The sequence below is a fragment of the Pseudorasbora parva genome, chromosome 4 (assembly GCF_024679245.1).
Source record: "Pseudorasbora parva isolate DD20220531a chromosome 4, ASM2467924v1, whole genome shotgun sequence".
Classification (NCBI taxonomy): Eukaryota; Metazoa; Chordata; class Actinopteri; order Cypriniformes; family Gobionidae; genus Pseudorasbora; species Pseudorasbora parva.
The window spans coordinates 27,231,557-27,250,686 of NC_090175.1; the positions used below are offsets into that span (position 1 = coordinate 27,231,557).

Here is a 19,130-nt window from a genome sequence, read left to right on the forward strand (position 1 = left end):
GAGGAGGGAACGGAGACGTAACGTCCCGCTGCCACATCCGCTGTACCGCTGGAACGGCCGAGAGTTCAGTCTTGGCTCCTCAGCAGGTAAACATAATGCAATCATGCCAGCTACTTCCTTATATACCCATGTGGGTAGGGGGAGTTACGCATGCAAATCTCGAATGCCCATGGCATTGGCACTGCCATTGGGCGTTTTCTAAGATCTCGAAGATGATTGGCTTCTAGGCAAAACCCCCATTCGTCAGTCACTGACGTTACGTCTCCGTTCCCTGAGAAGGTTACATATGTAACCGAGACGTTCTCAGTGCCGCATAATTGTTGCATTTCATCTGTGAAATAAAGGCAGAGGTGGAAAGAGTACATATTTTCATTCTAACTTCAATACGATACCTTGGAAAATATCAATATTCAGTACCATTTTCAATAATTTCTAACTGCCACATACTGTATACAACCATATAAATATATTTTTATCCATCCATTTAGCCAAGGAAATCATCATTTTTAAGCTTCAAAAAGCACAAGGCTATTTGTAGAACTAATCCTTTTGAATGAAGAGTTTTAATTTCAAGTCTTCTATAGAGACATGTCTGCTTTATATGATGAACAGATTTTAAGAAGCTTGATATCAAACTTGAACTGAATTGAATTTACAAAAAAGAAAAGTAAATGTCTGTACCTGTAATGTCTGTACAATTTAGTGATGCAGTTAAACAGACTAGGTTTAAACGCTATTCCATCCCCAATCTTGGGTGCACCTGTGGTTCGCATGACCCAGAGTTTTTGGGAGCCTGGCTAGAGTTTGCCAATCTGTCCCGCTGGCTTGCTCAAACACTCAGGCTTGGCTATGCGATTCAGTTTGCATGGCCTCCCCCCAGCTTTTGGGGAGTCCGCTATTCCATGGTGGGTCTGCAATGTCCCGTCATGCAGAGGTGCAATCAAGGCAGTCCCTCCAGCCAAGATGAATTCTGGCTTCAAAAGCCCCAATTCACTGTACCCAAGAAGAGTGGTAGGTTACGACCAATCCTGGAACTGCGGGTCCTGAACCAAACCATTAACAGACTTCTATTCAAGACGTTTACAGCCAAATGCATAGTATGCATTTGTCCATTGAGTTGGTTGGCAGTGATTAACCTGAAGGACACATACTTTCACGTCTCCATTAATCCTAGACACAGAACGTTTCTACAAAAGTCTTTAAGGCAGCTCTTGAGCCAATCAGGCAACACAAGGTTCACATCGTGAACTATCTTGAAGACTGGCTGATACTAGCTCACTTTCGAGAACAGGTTTGTGAACACAAGGACCTGGTAATTCAGCACCTTGTCTGTCTGGGCCTTTGGATCAACTGGCAAAAGAGCAAAATCTCCCCTGTACTTTTTTCTCTGTATGGAAATCGACTCGGTCACCATGTATGCGGAGCATACCAGCGAGTGCTTGCAGTCAATTTGCGGGCAAGAATGTGGTTTCACTGAAGTTATTTCAGAAGCTCCTGGGCCATATGGCATCCATAGGGGTGCCATGTGCAATGGACATGCTGCCGCGGGCTCCTGGAAAGGACTCCAGCGCCTATGGCATATAATTTGCCTCAAGTTGTTCACCCTACATCCAGCCCATTACCGTTTTCGGATGCTGCTAATCAAGCATGCACTGGTCCATTCAAGACAACACAGCGACAGCAGCATACATCAACCATCAGGGTGGTCTGTGCTCCTTCTGTTTGTCGAAATTCACTCACCATCTGTTGTTATTGAGTCAGAAGCACCTGAGGTTGCTTCATGCCATTTACATCCCAGGTGAGCTGATTTGTAGAGCCGTCGCACTCTCATGACATTGGCCATGTCCTGGGGAAAGGAGAGTCTATCCCCAAGCGGTATAGCTGATTTGGGAACAGTTCGGCAACGCATCTCAGACCAGGTCTTTGTCTGTTACGAAGGGCAGCAGTATGGAAAGGCTCTCTCCAAGCAGAGGTTGTCCTGGCATACCAGGTTCAAGGCCTGCCATGCCCGTCTGGGTGTGAAGGCACACTCCACCAGGAGTGTAGCTTCCTCTTGGGCTCTAGCTCATGGCAACTCATCCTCTCTTGTACTCTTTGGTGTCATAACTTGCTGCACCATTCCACTCCATGGACTGGATATGTGCCCTATTTTAATCAGGTGAGTTCCTCTGGGTAGCCCTGAGTTCCTCCAGAACTGTTGATGCAGACAACAGAGTGCATGCATGCTCTGTCAGCCCTTGTGTTATGATAGGTGCCTCCATGTGAATGGTTTCCCCTTTGTGTAACCCCCACGTGTATTTCCATGGTAAGTCTCAGCACCCTTGGAAAGACCACGTTGCCACCCCTGGGGTTGAAACATTCCACCCTGCAGGCTGAATCCTGTACGGAGGTCATATGGGTATTCTTAAAGGTCCACTGAAATCAAAATTTAAGTTTTTTAGCTTTTAGTATGACTGTGTTAGCCTTAAGCTGGTATGTTCCAAAACTATGACAAAATTTGCATTTAGGAGAAATAAGCATTCAAAATTTACAGTCTCCCACTTCCATTAAAACGAATCTGAATAAACAAAATAAACAAAATGCTCTCTAGAATCTAAAGCCCGCCCCCTACACTGCTGAAGCTAAGGCTGAAATCGGTCATGAGTTAACACACACATTTACTAATTTCTACATGGTGAAAGGCACATAGCACACTATGTATGTGATAGGAAACGATTCAGTGTAAATATGCTTTCATTTGAGGCGAATAAAATCTGTTTTCACGTTAGTTTCACGCACTGCAGCAGTGCACATCCCAACGGCTCTGGTCTAAATTTAGATTATAGACACAAGAGTGCAGCGTGGATCATTTGATTTTCTAATGATCCTGATGACATTGATTAGTATGGTTAGGTGTGTTTGACTACAGTTGGCGCTAAATTCTGCAGCGCATTGGCCCTCCAGTGCAAGATTTCAATAGCCCTGATGTAGATTGTCTACAAACCAGAAGGTTGGTGGTTCAATCTCTGGTTCCATCTTACCAAGTGTCAAGGTGTCCATGAGCAAGACACCTAACCCCAGCTGCTCCTGACGAGCTGGATGGCGTCTATCATGGCTGACACTGCCGTCAGTGTTTGAATGAGAGTGAATGAGTGAATGTGAGACAACATGTAAAGTGCTTTGGATGGCCATGGGTCTGTTAAAAATGCTATATAAATGCAGTCCGTTTACCATTTACCATTACATTACTGTGCCACAACAGCTGTACCACTGGTACAGCCAGTACATATACTTAGAGTAATGTGAGTAAGTATAATTAGAGTAATGTGTGTAGTTGTAATTCATTACTTCCAGCTTTGTATACATTTTATTTAATCTATTAATCTTTACTGTGCTTTACTATTTTATGCAATGCAATATACAGGGAAGAGAAGTCAGTCAGCTAAATGCGTCAACATGCTAAAACCAAAATGCAAGGTAAAAATAACCCAAAGTTAAAAGTGCCTCTCGCAGTTCAAAATGCTTACAATACGTCTGATGAGCGTAACTGGTATGCAATGTCGTGAGACGTAGCATAAGAATTTTGAACTGTAAGTTGAATTTCCGTAAGTTGAATATGGAACTTTATAAAGCTCTAAATATGGATATTTTTTTTCTTACACGAACGCATCAATTCGCTTCAGAAGGACTTTATTAAACCCCCGAGCTGTGTGGAGCATGTTTTATGATGGACAGATGGACAGGACTTTTTTTTAATATAACTCTGATTGTATTCATCTGAAAGAAGAATGTCATATGCACCTGGGATGACTTAGGGTGAATAAGTCGTGGACTAATTTTCATTTGTGTGTGAAATAACCCTTTAACTATCATAGTACGATGCATCGTTCAAGAAATCAACTAGCCAGTCACAACTACCAAAACCATAGTGCCACAAATTTGTCGTTCAACATTGTTGGTTAATGATGTCATGCACACAGGGACATGTTATTTTGCTATAAATTATGGACATAGCATCTGAGGAGTAGTTCTAATTTTCTAAAGTTATTTTGTTTTATTTCTATATTTAATCATAGGCTTGTTCTTAGGTACTTGAGCTGTCATTTCCAATCACACTTTGCTGTGCTGTTTGCAAATGTCTTATTGTACTATGTTGATAATGACGGAAACTGTGACCATAGTTGGCTAACGATCCATTTGGGAAATGCACCCCAGGTTGGAATGACATGGTTCACCCAAAGATTTCCATCTATTCATTCAATGTATTTATATCAGATCTGGTGTGGATGTGTAATAAATGTAAATGTACAATGTCTCACAAATAAAACCCACAAAGCCTGCAAAATAGTGTCCACTTGACATCCAGAGCACCAGTGCATGTTAATTTTCCTCAGTTCTCGCATTAATGACCCATGTCTTGCTCTCTCCACTCTGAGCATCCAAGCTTGACAGTCATTGCAACAATGGAAGGCTACAAATGAGATATTACGTTCTGCACATTTTCCTCCACGCTATTTATTCACCCTGTTTTTTGGAAACACTCAGAGAGGCTGATATCACCACTGGAGTGTTTACCAGAGGCTGGAGTGACTCTCTTGCAAAGCGAGCATTCTCCAAGTGCTGCTGAAATTGCTTTCGTTTTTCCTCCTCTGTTTTAAAGTACTCGCGCTGAGAGAAACACTTAGCAAGCGAAGGGAGAGCAGCCTGACGTGAGGTACTGATGAGCCTGCCAATCTATCTCCTGACACACAGGTATCAGCTGAAGTGGTGCCAAACAGCAGAGGCTGTTCTGCCTATAAACTGAATGGAGCCCTGAAAGTGTGAGTAGGCCACAGTCACTTATATCTGAAGGAGATTTGGGATAATTTGGGCTTGTCTGAGAACAATGATGCTGTAGGGGGAAAGGTATAGAAAGAACACCATGACTCAAGGCTAGTTAAGGCAGAGCTGGTCCGATACCATTAAAAAGATGATTTGAGTGTCAATGTTAATTCTTTAAACATGATATTTAAAGAGACTGCAAAGGACACTGAAGATTGTTGCCTGTGAACCAACAAACATTCTTAAAAATCTTAAGATATCTTAATGAACATCTGAAAAAAAATATCTGCCACCTTTGAATGGAGGCTCAGCTATGCAGTGTATATGTTTAATTAACAGAACTGAAAAAAGCTTCAACTTACCCCGTTTTAGCGAAATTCGTCCAGTAAGTCATTACCACTGCTGAAAGCATGACATCATTTTTGGAAAAATTGCAATTAAAAAGATCAGTGGGACCAATCATGGGAATTCCAAACACATAAGGAACCTCGTCTCCATGTGCTGAATCCGACCAGCTTGGTTTCATTTCGCTCTGGCAATGGTGGTAGAATGCATAAAAGTATGTTGGAGATCCGTACTGAGCATGAAGGTCTGCTGTTGCTACCGCTGGCGCCACCCACTGGTGATCAGTGAAGAGCGCAACCAGAGTTTTCCGCCTGGTCTCTGGGTTCTCCTTGTCAGCCCAGTCGGTATACATGAACTTGATGGTTTCTCTGAGGGTATCCTTGCCTTCGGGATAACCATAGAGATGGTCCACAAAATCAGACACAGCAAAGTCAAAGTCATTTGCAGAGACACCATCTTCACTGTCCACGATGCCATCCACAAATTTAAAACCCTCACCCTGGTTGACCCCCAGCATGATGTCATAGTTGAGGAACTCTCCCTGCTCCATCAGAATTTGGGGGTCATCGGGAATGACGTCACCATCGATAACTGGACCGAAAGCAATGTGGTACTTGGCTTGTGTGATATACTGTTCGATCAGCTCCTTGTAGTTTTTGTTCTGCAGACATTCCACCAGATCTATGGTATCTAGCATATTGCAGCCCACCTTCTCAGCTAGTATGCGAGTGTATTTGGCTGGCTGGTAGTTGACGGCCCAGCTTGACAGAGCAGTCCCACTCTGGATGATGGCTTTCTGAAACAAATCTGAAAATAAAAATACATAGAAAGAAACAGTAATTAATATTAAGAGTTTTTGTTTTTGTTGTTTTTTTGCCCAAAAATGAAAATGTATTGAAGTGCAAGAAACAAGTGAGGTTTGGTCTCTTGTCACACAAGCATGATTGAGCTCCCATTTCCATTTGCTTCCACATTCCTTTATGTATGTGTGTTGATCAATGTTTTTATGTGATAAAACCCTAAATTAAATCTGTTGATGAAGTTGGATTAAATCAAGACTTGGATCAAACCACTTTATCCGAATAGATGTCTTTATGAATTTTTTGAAGCATCGGCGTTTTGGGGCGAAAGGAACAGGTTTCTCTTAGGTTTCATTAATATATCTTAATTTGTGTTTTAACGATGAATGAAAGTTTTATGGGTTTGAAATGGCATGAGGGAGAGTAAATATAATCTTTTTTAACACTATTCAAATTGAGAATTGAAGGAAATCAATAAGCACCACAATAGGGGTGTCCCGAACTAAGCATTTACACATTCGAATCAGAATTGTCGAATCTTTCTATGGTCGACTGATAGTTGAATCATCTGTGTGTATGTGTGTGTGTGTGTGTGTGTGTGTGTGTGTGTGTGTGTGTGTGTGTGTGTGTGTGTGTGAATTGGCTAGGAGGGGCATGGCACTATAGTCAGCAGGAGGGTAAAACTATTTTTATTTTCCTTTAACACTGCACACAGCAACAACTTTTAATAAAGTGATCAAAACTGCCTGCCAACTGACAGACGAACTGACAATGTCTTTATTATTTAGGTTTAAATAAAAGGTAATGATGGATAAACATTCGTAAAACGTTTTCTCATAACAATTTAAAGCCGGGATCAAAATACATCACACAAATATATGACACAGAACATTTTGATAAAGAACACTTTGTGTGCGTTTACATGCACATTCTTAAGGCATCACACACCGGAGGCAAAGCTCAGTGCCGCGTCTCACACCGGACGCGCACATTATATACGCACAAGCTCAATTTTGAATCAACTTCTGACAGAAGAGCTGCACGATGGGTGAATCTTGTAGCACAGGGTGAAATCGGCATGTACATTGACGATTTGAGGAAATATAATATAAATTTAATATACAACCTTGAAATGGCGCTCTGTGGCGTCTTTCAAATATTGAGCACCCCCATATTGGCAAAATGGTATGAGCCTCGTTTCATAACACCCGCGAAGATTCGACTGTGAGATCGGCGGTTGAATCTGGCTTTGCATATCGATATCTTCGACTATTCGGGGTCATCCCTACACCACAATAATGAAATTAAATAAACAAACAACAAGGTGTTTGTTTATTTCATATTTTATAACACTGTCCCATTGAAGGCTTCAGCTGGACTTTGCCAAAAAAAGACCTTGAAAATGAAAGAGCATGTTGAATGCTTTGTAATAAGCCCTGTTTTTTTTTTTTTTTTTTTTTGTCTCGTCATATTGTTATATGGGTAGATTATATCAGTCAGACGCCAACTAATATGCATATGCCTTGATGCTGTACCTTTGTCAGCTCAGCCAGGCGTGGCCATAACACGTTGACACAGATTGTGTCCTAGAAAATAGCAATACCTCGGGGCACAGATCTCACTAGGGTGAACCAAGGCTTCTGACGCACAGACACGGAGTGAAAAATAGCCTTCACTCAGGTTTAGAATGTCAAAAATATGATATATTAATATCGAGGGGGGGGGGGGGGGACTCAGTACTGTCTAGAGCATTTTAATGTAATTGGACATTAAAAAATTCAATACCAATGTCCAGACAATGGGGTTTAGCAGACCCTTTCCAGAAAGCAAAGCCTGATTACTCCTAATATGTTTTAAACTAGGTTAAGTAAGTCCAAATCAAGCCCAGATGCATGATGGGTTTGTCAGGCACATTAAGCTGTGCATGTGGAATCTTAACATGATGACAAGAATAAAAAAAGGAAATATCTGCATTTTCTTTTTATAAAGAAGCTTCTCTGTAGAGTAGATCTTGGTTTGATATCCTGAAGAATGTATGATTAATCAGCTTAATTCATCTTTTTCTTCTTCTTCTTCTTCTTCTTCTTCTTCTTCTTCTTCTTCTTCTTCTTCTTCTTCTTCTTCTTCTTCTTCTTCTTCTTTTTCTTTTTCTTTTTCTTTTTCTTCCTTCTTCTTCTTCTTCTTCTTCTTTGCATTATTATTATTATTATTATTATTATTATTATTAGTAGTAGTAGTAGTAGTAGTAGTAGTAGTATAGTCAAGCACACAATTGAAGTTATTTATATTTACTTATAGCATATTGCAAGATGCATTGCTAATAATAATAATAATAATAAATGCTAATGATAAACGGTGGCATGTGTGGCATATGGCAAACATAACGGTACACCATTATATTCTTTAGAGTGCTTGACATGTATCTGAAGACAAAGATGCTCAGATGAACAGCAGAAGTAACAAGTGAAAATAAATGCCTTTCTGCTTTATTTCACAATTTGCTGTATGTAATCCCTTCATAGATCATTGCCAACCTTTTAGACAGGAAAACCAGGAGAGAACTGTACACATTTTCATGTTATTTTGATCAAATATGGCATTTCCTTATTTGGGGTTTGGTTTAGTGTTAGAGTAACTGTAGCCAGAGGTTATTTGATCCATTACTAGATTTCCTCTGCTATCTAGCCAGGCTGGACATTGAATGTAAAATCTATTTTTATAGTGGGACAATTGAGTTCCAGATGAATGCCTTGTAGGGGTTGTTGTTACATTGACAAATTGCATGCAACCAGGAACACTGGGACCAAAGACTTTTGGTCCTTTCTTAAAGACCCTACAAAATATTAGTACAGATAAAAAAGGAGACGATGTGTTTGTCGTAAATGTAACTTAATACAGCTACAGAAGATTCTCAGAAGATTCCTCAGTTCCATTGGTTTTCTTTCACAAGGCAAGATGCATAAATTAACTAAACGTTGTTAATGCAAGTCACATTTGCGAGTTAACGGCTCTCTCATTGGTCAGAATTAGTTCTGAGCTAAGGGCTTTTCTAATAATCATTACTTATGTATTTATGATTCTCTGCATAAATTAAGCAATGTTTCAATGCACCTGTTTAGCAGAAGAGCAATTAGATGGTATTTTCAGATAAAGAGGTGCATATTGATTGATTTGCAATGACGTGCTAGTGCACAGATTTAAGCTCATCTTTGCTCCAGGTTATCTTAATAATTCTGCTAGCCAATCCAACAGTGCTGTCCGTCTACTACAGTGGAGTTCATGCATAAACATACTGGTTCTTTCAGGTTCTGGGTCAGATTGCTATCTCATCAGTCTTCAATCGGGCAGAGATCACCTGAAGAATTGGTACAGATCTGAATTTGATTGTTATCTTTAAATGAACAAAACTACAAGAGAAAACGCATCATATTCTGAAGCAAATGCTCCAAGTGATCAAGGTGTGAAAATGGTCTTAATGTCTCTTATTGGCTGGGCCTCTGAAATGATTTCTACTGATTGGTTGGCCCTGACATTACAGTATCAGTTATGACCATCATCAATAGCAAAACTGTATCCTCGTATCTGAGGCTGGTGCTTCTTTCATGTTCCTCTTATCACACCATGGACTCGCTATCTCTCTTTTTATTCAAATGCAGCTGTATTGACAGTACAATATGACAGTATTTACTGTCAAATGACACCGGACTATATGCTGTAGTGTTCAGCAGGATACATTCAACTGGTTGTTATCGTAAAAATAAAAAATAAAAATAAATAAATAAATAAATTATATATATAATTTGTCTGCATCAGGGATGTTAAAGGGGGGGGGTGAAACACTCAGTTTCAGTCAATCTCATGTCAATCTTGAGTACCTATAGAGTAGTATTGCATCCTTCATATCTCCGAAAAGTCTTTAGTTTTATCATATTTATAAAAGAAATATGGGCTGTACCGAGTCTTTCCGGAAAAAACCGAGCGCCTGGAGGCGTATCGTGTGGGCGGAGCTAAAGAATGACAAGCGCGCAAAGCGGTGACGTCCTCAAGCGTGGAGAAATCCATCTATCTCAGCTAATACAGATATGATCCAGAATCAAATCTGAGGCTGAAATAAATTGAACAAGAGAAACGGCAACATCAGGATGTCCGTCTCTGTGGTATGTACTGTATTTAGGGGCCTTTGTGTGCAGTTTCTGAGGACATGATTCGGTTTATGGACTATTGTATGTGACTAGACCTTAGAGGTAGCAAGCAAAACGGTTTTGCACGTCAGAGTCAGAATAGTGTAACGTTATACAGAACAACAATGGAGTAACCGTTAGCGCATTTGAATGACGAAGCACGCGATCGTATCGTTTACTGATGTTTACTCATGCGACGGTAGCCAATAGCAGAGACATTTGAAGTTGATTTACTCACCGGCATCTTCCAAAGCAGGACCCCTCTGTTCAAAACACACTTCTTTGGTATGATTTGGTGAAGTCCTGTGACAGCAGTGACCGTGGAAATCCACTTTGCGACGCGACTGAAGCGATGCCTTGAAGCTTCCCGTCATTTCTGCGTTCAAATCGGTTCAAATGCAGCACTAACTTCCCGGAATGCTGTGCTGAAGCGTTGAAGTCGCTCGACGTCACCCATAGGAATAAAGTGGAGCGTGGCGCGTCATAAGTGTTCACGGACGACTGGATCTGCACCTGAGAGACTGTTTACACCGTGCATTTCCTCTCTCTCCCTCTAGTCACGCGCGCGCGCACCCTACCGGGAGAAGAGCCCGTACGGCCCATACAAGGACCTTCCGCTCTATTTAACGTCAAGTAGACCCATACTCGAAAAAAACTCGCCGAAACTTGTGAGAAACCGGAAGGAGTATTTTTAACACAGAAATACTCCATCAAACGTCCAACATTAGTTTTTGAAACTTTGTCTATGTTTAGGATGGGAATCCAAGTCTTTAAAGGTGTAAAAAGCTCAGTATGCATGAAACAGCATTTCACCCCCCCTTTAATGATTGCATATGTCTGCATCAGGGATGTTAATGATTAATCGGCTATGGACTAATTGTTGATAATATATAACAATTAATAAAAAAAAACTCTAATAGCATCTCTAATAATAATAAATAATAATACAACTATACGTTTGCATGTGCATTCACAACCTTTTGTTTTGTGCAAATGTAAGTTGTAATATTGTGGATATTGCGTAGGGCTATCTATATCTGATTTATCTCATATAGGATGCATCCAGTTTGCCTGTTTCATCGCAAGGAAGACCACATCCATTACATTTCTTAGTTCAAGTTCACTTGAGCATTCGGGTAATTTTGGGCAGATGTAATTTGTAATATTATGTTTATTTTGTATTTGATTAATCTCATATAAGATACATTACTTTGAGCTACGCGCTTGCATCAGGCTTTAGTTCACTCAGTGCTTCAGTCAGCAGCTTGAACAGCAAACCACAGCTAATAATATTTATGATTGGGACTGTCATATTACATACAACTAATGAGAACACTATTGTAATAAATCGTTGTGAATTCATTGGGTTTAGTTGCCATGTTCAGCGCGTTGTTCCAGGAATAGCACGTCCACACATTCTGAAGGGCACACATCTGAGGCGGCATTGATGACGCGTTGTATCAGTCATTATATTTGATTATTAAATAAGTTATTTAATTGATTAGTCGCATCAACTAATTTTGCAAGCCTACAAGCCTTTTATTTAGATTAAAAACCCTTATAATTTATTTGGAGAGGAACATGGTATTCTGAGCAGCATTTTCATACCCTGTCATGCTGTTGACTGTAGACACATTTTGCAGTATTAAAGGGATGATGAATTGAGACATCAACTTTTCTTTGAGCCTTTGATATAAAAAAGTTAATTGTGATATAAGAATATCCTGTAAATTCTGGAGCTAAAAACTCCCTTGTTAGTCAAATAAAAGCTTTTATTGACACCAGGCCCAGCAAATGATTGATCTCAGAATATGTTGACCATTGACATCATAGAATGCAGAAAAATGCCACCTCAACAGATAAATATGTACACCTGCTTCTGTAGCCCTGCTCACTGACTGGTGGAGTTAAACGGATCATGCTACCAAACAATAAACATGCTGAAGATAGCAAGATATTGCACTTTGCCTGGTTGTGGAAGTACACATTCTATGCATAAGCTTCCGTCGGATTCTAATATTAGGAATGAGTGGTTGAACTTTATTTTTAATGAAATTTCATCTCACGTGTGTAAGACAAGGCCCTCTTGTTTGCTTCATTTCACTGCAGAATCGTTTGTAAACAAGACATAGGTCGATACTGGATACTTTATTTGTGCTATATTTATTTGTTTATTTTTGAATCCTTTATTTGTTGGTTCATTGCGATTCAAGTTTAGACTTGGACATGTATGGGCCAGGGCTTACAAATCCCAGTGTCCCGGGGCGTTTTCCAGACGGTCTACCAAAACGTAAGCCCATCGGCAGGCCTGTGAATCTTAAATAGTGAAATAATATTCCTTTCCAAATTTTGCGTTGTTCACTCTCTTGACTTGATATTTAAAAGGCGTGCACGGGTGTGGTTATATCCACCGAGCGGGTGGGCCAAGTATAAAACAATAATATTTCAATCAGTCACGGGTGGATGAGAAATAAATCAATGTGTTTGTTTGATCGTTCTGGTTGTACACTTTCAAAACAATCCCTCCCTCAGCCTCATGTGAACTGGCAGGGGAGCAGAAGCTCATTAAATATGTAAATCTTATCCAATCCTAGCAGCAGAGCTGGACTGGTAATCTGGCATACCCGGTGGGCCGACGCACTTTGGGGCGGGTAGTGTTTTAATTATTATTATTATTATTATTATTATTATTATTATTATTATTTATTTTTGTACCACTGACAACACGCAGTGACAGCGACCCATTGGTTTGTCTTCTGAATTGACAAGCCGAAGCGAGAGAGACCTCCCCTCCATATTAGGCGCTTTTTTCTATTTATTTAATTATTAGTAGGCTATTTAAGCGCATGGAACTGGAAAAGGTGAATATCCGCACAGCGCAGCCACAGCCGCTGACGAATGTACACTGTGTTTAAATGCTGCTCTATACGGCACTTTGACTCTGAATTTTATACAATCGTATGATATGGAAACATTACAGGTTCTGTGTTGAATCAGCTGAAAACAGCCGTGAGCATGTATTCATGACAAGGTAAAGTGGAAAACGGCAATACACACAAATGTTTCACTTTAGCACAACCACAATTTACATTGCAGCTAACAGCAAAGAAATATGGTGTTTTGGAAGAAACATTTATTAAAAATGTTGCTATATATACTTAAATTAATATTGCAGAATATAAATCACTTACATAGAGGCTGTTTTCGTATTTTCTATAGGTGAATTTTTTTTTACTTACAAATATAATAGTTTATTATGTTTTAAATAGTTTTAGAAACCATATAGCCATATAATGAGGAGCAAGGTTTTTACAGTCTATGTTTTTTACCCTGTGAATACCAAGATCTTACATTTAAATGAAATTGGCCTACAGTTAAACTATAGTCTATAAAACAGTTTTAAAGTCTGGATCCTATGAATTAAGGACAAAGCTTTTTTTCCCTCTTTACAAGTTTTATTAACTTTTTTTTAATAGATTTAATGAAATTCAATAGCCTCATGAAAGATAGATATCAGTGTCTTACTTAAATGATGTGTTAACTCTTAAAAAATATTATTGTTCAACCCAAAAATTTGATCATTTACTCACCCTAATGTCATTCCAAACCTAAATGAATAAATACATTTGTGTGAATTTGCTGTGTAGCATAAAATAAAATATTTTGAGTCAAATAAAATTTGTTTTTTTGTTCATACAATATTCAAATGGTAGCCTAACCAAAATGGCTTGGTTGCCAACATTCTTATTCTCATTCTTAAAACATCTTATTTTGTGTTTCACAGAAGTCATACAGGTTTGGAATGACACGAGAGTGAGTAAATGATCACACCATTTAAAAGAAGTAAATTTACTTTACTGCATCCTAGCTCAAAATCAACAGGTCTTTACTGTCAGTTGCATTTCTGTGTGCCAAAAATCAATATTAAGTTTATCTGCATTTGCAGCAAATTCGATAATATCTATCATTATTTGTCCTTGTCCTAGTTTTATTTATATACGCCAATTTAAGGCCCCAACCCCAGCAAAAACATTCATTCAGGAGAGAGTCTAAAAACCAAATAATAACTATAACTAATAATAATAACAAATAATAATTTTAACTTTTCTTATTACTTATTCATTATGATGTTTTTGAATGTAAAAAACATGCAAATGTAATAAGCTTACCTCAGACAACTATATATATATATAAAATTTTTAAAAGCCAGTTCATGAAACCTTTAAGGCTTATGATTAATTGATTAATTGTTCATTAACGTAAATTACGATCGATCTCAGGACTCTGCCTTACGCATTTGCTAATCTTAGTTTTTGTTAATCTCAACATTCACAAATACATTTTTAAGATCAGATGTTTGATTTGTTACATAAAAATGTTTTATTAAAGGTGCACTATGTAGTATTTTTGCTGTTAAATATCCAAAAACCACTAGGCCAGTGTTATATATTTGGTTCAGTTGAGTACTTACAATATCCCAAATGTTTCCAACTATTTGTAAATTGTGAGAAAATTGCTATTTTAACCAAGGACCAGGACGTTTCAGCATAGCGTTTGAGCGAGTTGCCTGTCAATCGCGTCATATAGTGTTGCACGATATACCGGTACTAGAAAAGTATTGCGATACCCTGCTATTACAAACGGTACGATATGGACTTTTATTAGTACCGGTACTTTAAGGAGGACATCACTAATATGAGCTGTATTTCTTAATGTACGTGGATGTGTGACAGCAGGTGTCAGGATGTGTGTGCAGAGCACAGCTTCCACTGCTCACTAAACATTGGAAGTAGTAGAAGAGTTAAATATATATGCGCAGCGTATGCCAGAGAAAGCAACAGAAATATGTGCGCATGAGAAGAAAAAGCGTGGCGTGGGACGTGCTCGCGCTACCGGACTCTGACCTGAAGCACGCGCACACTCCTTTTAGACAACAAACATGCAATCGCCATTCAGTTCTTTCACAGATTATTATTTGGGTTTGAATGATCAAAGATATGTAAAAATGCACGGTCTGGCGAGTATTCAGGTAAACACAGTCGGATGTGTCTTTAGTGAACGTGTACAGCTGAGGTAATTAGATCAGTGCAGGTCTTAAGCCAGAGCTAATATTCTGTGATTAATGTTAAGCAAACAATGAAAAATAGAAAAGCACCACATGCTTGGCTAAATAACTAAAATATATTTATTAAGAATCAGTGTGTAGTTAAATTACAGAGTGAAGACTAAGTAAGCAGTTTTATATTTGATTATTTAGTTTCTTTCTTGACTTGCTACTGTTAAATAGACCTAATGAAGCTGAAAAATAAAGCACTGGTTTTGTCATATTGTTTGTAATTTGCATTTGTTGCTTATTTTTAAAAACAGATACACTTAAAAATCTATATTATAATTATAAGATTACATTTAAAAAATATGAAATTATATTGTTTATTCTTAGCTCATGTTAGTTAATGCTTTAACTAATTTTAACAAATGAGACCTTTTTGTAAACTAATGTTAATGGAAAATATGTATTTATTTATTTATGATAATAACTGGCTGGATGTAATTGGAACTTTTTTGAATTCTGAAGTTATATCTAAGAGTGTGACTCCAATATTATTTTATCTCTCAATTACCCATTAGATTTTTAACTCAAGGTCAGAAATAGGCTCCCACAAAATGGTTTGATTACACTGTGTCTATTTGTCAGTCTATTATAAAATTATTTTTACCTTCTGAATAGTGTGACAGGGTCAGCAAGCTTACACAGGACGCCCCAGCTCCGGATCCAAATATAGTCACCCTTTTTGGGTCGCCTTTGAAAGCCTGGATATTCTCTTTGATCCACCGGAGTGCTTGGATCTGGTCCAATAGCCCATAATTCCCTTTGGCTGCCTGGTCACCTGTACTCAGGAACCCTATTGAAACAACAAACATACAAAATATTAAATAAGTTTTCAAAAAGAAAGAAAAAAAAGCATGACAAACTTTTTAACTGTGTTACTTAAATGCATTGATTATTTCCATCCATTATTTCAATAATAATAATAATAATAATAATAATAATAATAATAATAAAATATCTCCATGAAAAAAATGTTTTTCTTATAACCTTTTGTTTCTCAAGGATCTGTAGGCCATTTGATTAAAACTTGTTTTCATTCTAATTGTCTTTGCTTGACACCTTCCCTCCCACTCACAAACACATGCACACACAAGAATCACCGCACTTGACATCTGAATAGGCCAAGCTTCAGAATTCTAAAAAGAGACCCTTAATGGCATGCCATGGTTACTTCATGTTAAGGGCGCTAATGGCTGCCCTCGAAACCGTCTCATTATTTACCTCTGGACCCAATCTGTCCCACTACCCATTCACTAAAGTCATCATTGTGAAGAAAGAATCAAAAAGGCATCACATCGGGTGCAAGAGAGGTGCTGTTAAGGAACAGAGGATAGTTCAAGGTTGCATTTTAGACTCTAATGAGCACCTTTATGGAAAAGGCTGAGGTTACATCCATGTTAATTGATGCAATTTAGCTACTCATTCAAAGTTGAATGTGGAGGTGCCTATATTTCCATTGGGTTAAGGGTAATTCACTCAAATGACATAAAAATTATGGCTTGATGGCATTTTTGCAGAAGTCTCCATGTGGATAAAAGCTAGATTTTAATCAAAATTAGCGTTTGGATTACTAAAGGAGGCCAGTCCATTCTAATTAAATGGAGATTTGTCTCTAGGCTTTGTTTGAAAAAAAAATCACTTCTTATTTGCAGAGACACTACATCAAAGTGACAACATACAGCAAGAGATATTTCCTCAAAGACTTTTAAATAAACCCCATTGCTCCGATCGGCTTACGGTATGTGTGCCAACCGCCTTTAACAGGCTTGTCAATGTGTAAAAAATCACAAACAGGTTGACAAATTAGCCAACTGTCTTAAACTCATTAGCAAGACCCAGAAAAGCCTCAAGGGTGTCAATTCTGTCCCTTTGCCCGGTCTTGGATCTGCGATCCTGGCCTTTGGAAAAGGCACTTTCCTTGCAGACCCGCTTAGGGGCTGGTCCCAGACAGCTCTGGACAAATAGGATGAGAAGCAAGGGAAGCAAAACTAGCCACTGTGGCTTTTTGATAGAGGAACAGATCCAGTTGGTCATGCCTACACAGAAGGGGCTTGATGTGGGAGAGGGATTACAAAGCCCTGAACAGCATTGGTACTGTAGCACAACTGGATAACTCAAAGCCATGGTCACATACAGAATGGCATCATTACACAGTGAACAAAATCAGAGGAATTGGTCTTAATGTACACCTTTATGAAAAATATTCACCAAGAAATCAGCCAGAAGTCAGCATGCAGATTGTTAAGAATTTTTCTCAATACAATCATCACTGGGTGCGTTTACATGCACGCTCTTAAGCCGATTATGCCTAATAAGCCGAAAATGAACATGGACATGTAAACGTGGTAACCCGTTTTCATTTATCCGAGTAAGGTCATAAACAGTGTAAGCATAAAGTGGTCGGGACAGGTAGTTTTTTGCTTTTTACCTCGATTCCACGCGACATGTAAACGCATTAACCTGCTTTCTGTCGGCTTATTGAAGTGCACATGTGTGATACGTGACAAAAACACAAACTTAGAGCAGATTTAAATGCATCCAGCAGAGCGAGCTAGTGTTTTGCCTGAAATAAGGACATATATCACAAACGCAGACTCATTTAAGACCCATAAAATTGTAAAGATGTGTTCTTCTCATCTCATGCAGCAGAAGTAGAAGAGGTTCAGGCAAAACGCTGCATCTGTAACAGCATGAGGGATAATATGAGCCGTAATTCTCCCGCTGACACGGTGCAAGCTTTATTTAACATCACAACTGACGTAACATTTGTAATACTCTGAGTCAGATATGGACATTATTATTGTTGACGTCACTACAAGAAAATAACCCGGTTTATGAATAAAGTAAACACGGTTTACTTGCATTGTCAGTTCACTGGTTTGCATGTAAACGGGCAAAACTGGTTATTTCAATAAGCTGATATTTGTGAGATATCAGCTTACTGATGTGCATGTAAACTCACTCAATGATCCTACAGCCAGCCCTCATTCAGTCTCATGATTGCAGTGCACAAAAGGGAATGATGCTGGCGGTGTGATGAGGCACACCTGGTGCATATTGCACCTTGTCTATTGTGTCTCTCCTATTTTTGATCCTGGTTTCACAACAGTCTATTCATAATGTGTTACTCAATACCATCTCTAAGTCTGATTTTTTGAACAGACATTATAATGCCTGGATAACACTATAGACTGACTGAATACTGAAAAGGACCATAAAAGAGATTGTGAGATACATCATGGGCATTCTTTTTTTCTTTAAGCATCTGAAAAAAAGTTTGATGTACTAAGGCGTACTGTTATTGTATCATTTCAAAATATCGGCAACCTGGCCTCAATGGAAAAAAGTACCTGCGGCAACATTTTTGCAAAATGCAAAATATGTACCTATAAATACATATCACTGCAGTTTCCAAAAGAAATGAACACTAGAGGCAGTAAAACAGCAAGCCCTTTTTATACACTTATGAGTACAGGGGTAGATTATGGATCAGTGACTTTTCACACAGCTCATTGCACAATATCATAGTGCATGATTTGTAAACTAATACATTTTGGAGTTTACATCACTCAACCAGCTCTATATGTGTGGCTTTTCAGACATACTCAGCTTGTTTGGTAGCTCAGCTGGTACAGAATTGTACTCTCAATGCTAAGAGGTTGGGTGCGAATTATGTTAAAGACACGATAAAGACCTCAAAGACAAGAGCTCAAAACACAAGCGACAATGGCATGGTTAAGTCTGCATTTTTGTCACATTTGCTTTTATTAGCACTATAAGTTAGTGTAACAGAGACAGTGGTGTGCCAACTGAAACAAAGAAGGCCCCAAAGATGTTTCACACAGTAGCAGCACCACTGCTCTAAATGCACTGGCAGATGGAGGTGTAAAAATG

General features: G+C 38.8%; 1 protein-coding gene across 1 annotated transcript in view; it reads right to left on the minus strand.

The window, feature by feature from the left end:
* Positions 1-19,130, minus strand: part of nlgn4xa (neuroligin 4 X-linked a) — a 159,094-nt gene that overhangs the window by 15,294 nt on the left and 124,670 nt on the right. The window contains exons 4-5 of the mRNA XM_067441420.1: positions 15,844-16,029; positions 5,163-5,952 (exon numbers count right to left, since the gene is read on the minus strand). Of these exons, the coding sequence (XP_067297521.1) occupies positions 5,163-5,952; positions 15,844-16,029 (976 nt within the window). The remainder of the gene's footprint in view (positions 1-5,162; positions 5,953-15,843; positions 16,030-19,130) is intronic.